At 36.5% G+C, this 4,135-nt stretch overlaps 1 protein-coding gene across 1 annotated transcript; it reads right to left on the bottom strand.

Moving 5' to 3' along the window:
- Nucleotides 1–1,710: 1,710 nt before the first annotated feature.
- On the bottom strand, nucleotides 1,711–1,992 carry LOC149822077 (uncharacterized). Its single transcript, XM_089980212.1, has one exon. The coding sequence runs from the start codon at nucleotides 1,990–1,992 to the stop codon at nucleotides 1,711–1,713; it is 282 nt and encodes a 93-aa protein (XP_089836338.1).
- Between the last annotated feature and the right edge of the window lie 2,143 nt (nucleotides 1,993–4,135).

Raw genomic sequence — 4,135 nt, forward strand, 5'->3', positions numbered from 1 at the left:
TTCTTTAGCTTTCCGGAAAGCTAAGATATTTTCCTACAACTTTGTAGTTTAGGTCATTTCGTGAATCGGCCGTTTGAGTCCTTTAAAGTGCTGTCAAATTCTTGCACTGAAAGGAATCTACTGTCACTTGTTTGTTTCAGAACACTCCTAGTGATGTTCGGTATTTTTTAATTATCTGGAGATTCCTTGCATGAAAAAATATTATTTTTTTATTTTGTGGAAAGTTAGAATCTAGATATAAAACTTTCATGTTCTGAGTTATCGATGAATCTTCGTTTAGGTGTTTCAAAAATATCAATCTTTGTTGCTGTTGTCGAATAGTGAAAAATCTAGTTCTTTATCAATAATTCACACCATTTCCAGAATTCAAAAATTTGTAATGACTCATAGAAAACTCAGAAAAATACAAATATTAGTTCGTTGGAAGGGTCTAGATCTGACCTACATTTTTTCAGTTGGTGGTTTTCGTAAACTCTACTATCTGACAGGTCAAAAAACACTTTGAACAGACTGTTCGCGGAGTCCGAAAGTCTCATAGAGTTGTCTGTCTGTCACAGTCTCGAGTCTGTGGAACGAACACCGTTGATCCGAATCCGGTGTTTTTGAATTCGTTGAAAAGATGTGTGAGTCACGCACAACTTTTATTTGGACCACATCTGTCGAACCAGAGTTCACGGGTCCCGAAAATTCTGTTTTCCCATAGTCCTGTTTGGACATATTATCGAATAAGCTTCGACGTGTGTCAAGATCCGATTGAATCTTGGATCGTGGATCGGTGTGTACCAAGTTCACATCGTGTTATTGCATCATAAACTAAGACACCATAAACAAAGTATAAGAGACTTGGCGTGAACCATTTTGACGTAGCACAGGAGTAATCATGTGAAACATCCATAAGATGCATGCCCTGAGAATCAGTCCTATAGAGTTTCCTCCAAATATGCTTCAGTAGATATTCTTGAGAGGTCAGGGAAAGGGGACAATCTTCTCTATCTGGAATGATTAGCAATCATGACTGCATCAAACATGATCCTACCTGTACATAAATAGAACAAACAAAATAAACAACAAAAAAGTTAGATTTGTTACCTAACATTCTCAATCCGAAATTACTTTTGCTTGATATACAGGTTGCTCTTAAAGATAGTATGGTTGATGTCACTATATTTTTTTTTTCATCCCAGAAATCAATTTCAAAGGCTAAACCACCCATCCCTAATTATAATATAATGCTTCTAGTGCCCAGTTAGCACGAACTTCAATCTTTTTTTTTTTTAAGAAAGTGACGACCATGCTAGCTTAGGATAGATATCAATCATTGCAAGCAAGTTGGAGGATGCCTTCTGCAAGCCAATGGATATACGTGCAATTAAAACTTCAAACTATGGTTGCAGTAGTTGAAGCTAATGTATGAGATCTTCAGAAAACTAAAAGTGGTAAACAGAAAGCACAATTGAGCAGTTCTGAAGTTCTTAACACTTTCTTTTTATGTCAGGCGTTAGCTCAAAATTTATTGCTCATAGCATTTACAAACAAGTGAGCAGCAGAAATGCCTTCATAAAATAGGTCTTACAATGAACAAAATGGTCGAGAAGCAAGCACTTTTGAAACAATAGCAATAGCATATCCAGCAGACATAAGTTCATATCAACCTAAGCTTAGCATAATAATTAAACTCTTCTATTACCGAATTTCTCAGGTAAGGCAGCATCAAGAAAATTGTTGTGCTAGTAAGGGGATTTCGCCTTTTCTAAGAAGGGAAAATGTGTACTCAGCGGCATCCATGAGGTCAGCAATGTTGTGGAGAGATCGTTCTTCAGAAGCAAGCAAGAAGATGGCCCTTGCCTCTCCCTTTTTAGCTAGCCGAGCTGCCAAAGTTAGTGGAAGCTTTGGGGAGTTCAAGCAACGAAGGATCTGGCGATAGAGAGAGAGGACATTTGCTCGATTCCTCGCCAAATATTCTGCTGTTGCCCAGATCAAACCCTTTGCCATTTTTAGGATAACCACTACTATTCAGGTCCTACAGATTGTTTCAAGGCAGTTAACTCCCGACATTTCAAGAAGTTATGAATCTGTCATATCTGGATAAAAGAAAAGGATAAATGAAGCATTACTAGGATTCAAGATGAAAAAATAGAATGGTTTCAAAATAAATCATCGCAAGGACAAACGCAAATGGCTGCACTGTATTGTTGCGGAAGGCATTGCAGCAAGTGCAAGGCAATTCTTGAAGTTGGGTAGGAGCAAAATAGTGCATTCAAAGCAAATCTTCGAAGTTAGATACATTTCTTTTCACATTGTTTGTAGATCTGAATCACAAATAACTCAGAGAATTCAGCTGCAATGAATGCAAATAACTTCACCAATATGGTTTTGGTAGGAGCAAAATAACACAATCGAAGCAAAACTTTGAAGTTGGACATCAAGATTTTCAAATAATTGTGAACAAGTCAACGAATTGCAGTGGCAAGGAATGCAAATAACTGCACAATATAGTCAGAAGGATCTAGAACAAGCGCAAGGCAATCTTTGAAGTTGGGTAGGAGCAAAATAACACATTAGAAGAAATAAAAAAAAGTTAGATATAAAGAATTATAAAATTGTTTATGAATCAGACAGTGCAGTGACAGTGAATGGGAATAACTGCACAATATTGTTTGAAGCATTGCAGCAAGAATAACACAAATTTTGAAGTTGGGTAGGAGCAAAATAATGCACTGAAGCAAATCTTTGAAGTTGGATAGAATGATCTTTCAAAGTTTTACAGGTTTGAATCACGAACAGATCACCTAATTTATGCAATATCCAACCTGAATTGCCTCCAAGTTCTTTGGAACAGAATCATAATACCAAAATGCAGTATAGAAACCAACTTAATTCCAACTCGTGAATAACACAAGATAAAGAAGCGACCCCACAGAATTCTCAATCAATGCACCAAAACAAGTCTGTACATTTTCCATCTTAAGGTAGAGTCTGGGTGGATAAACGGCGATTTCTGGACTTGGCACAATTTCTGGATAAGTGGGGTGCCACAAAACGACAGCTCAGGTTGAAATAAGAGAGGGACCATACAAATTTCCTGGATAATTGCGACCATTCCCATTTTTCTGGATAAGTGGGTGAATAAAAAAAGACAGAAAGATGAGGAGATGCAGCAAAATGGGCACCCGCTAATACACTGAACGCCCTAGCAATGAGAGAGAGAGAGAGCACCTTGCAGAAAGGAATTTCAATCGGCGATGGTGGCGAGGAGAGATGAGGGTGGTGTTGGGACCGATTCGGATTCGGTTCTTATGGATAACCACATTTGGATATGGAATTGCCGATCCAGATCCGACGATTTTGCTTGTTGAATGTTAACCAATGCATAGTAACAAAAGTTTAAAACGGCAATCTCTCAGTTGTGAATTTCTTGGGAGATTTTCAACTTTATGAATATTTCTCGAGTTGTTTTCGGCAAATTCTTGAGAAAAATACACAAAAAATCAAATAATTTCTCAAAAAAATTAAAATATAAAATAAAAAGTCAAATAAAATACACTAATTACACAATTAATTCTACATGCAAAAATATAAATAAAGTCTATTTTCAATTCCACTAATGAAGTATCAAACATCAAATAATAACAATCACATCAAAGAAATTATCAACTAAACCATCAAACATCAATTATGTCAAGTATCACTATCAATCAAACATCAAATATATAACAACTCATTTAAACTACATCGGCAAAAGGACATGGTTGAGAACACCTTCATCATCCATTTTAGTTTTACACCCTAGTCACCATCTTTATTGCAACTCCAGCACTGGCTTGCAAACTAAGCCTTAAATTGTTGTTAGAGCAAATAGGATCATGATAGATCTAAAATTGAACTCAAGTTCTAAGCAATCTTGAAATTTGAATTCTGATATGAACTTTATCTAATGTAATATAATTGGATCTATCTAATGTAATATTGGATCTCATACAAAAAATAAAAGGTTGGAGATGAGGGTTTTACATGTAAGATGTGCAGAAAATACAGATCTGAATACAAACTAGACAAAAACATATCCATATCCAAGAAGAAAACAGGAAGAAGACCCCCCTTGGGGCCAGGGGCGGAGCCACGTTGTGGGTGGACG

The sequence above is a fragment of the Nuphar pumila genome, chromosome 11 (assembly GCF_984573655.1).
Source record: "Nuphar pumila chromosome 11, dmNupPumi1.hap1.1, whole genome shotgun sequence".
NCBI lineage: Eukaryota > Viridiplantae > Streptophyta > Magnoliopsida > Nymphaeales > Nymphaeaceae > Nuphar > Nuphar pumila.

Bases quoted from the DNA above. Each gene is read 5' to 3' on its own strand.
- LOC149822077 (XM_089980212.1), bottom strand. From the start codon at position 1,992: ATGGCAAAGGGTTTGATCTGGGCAACAGCAGAATATTTGGCGAGGAAT.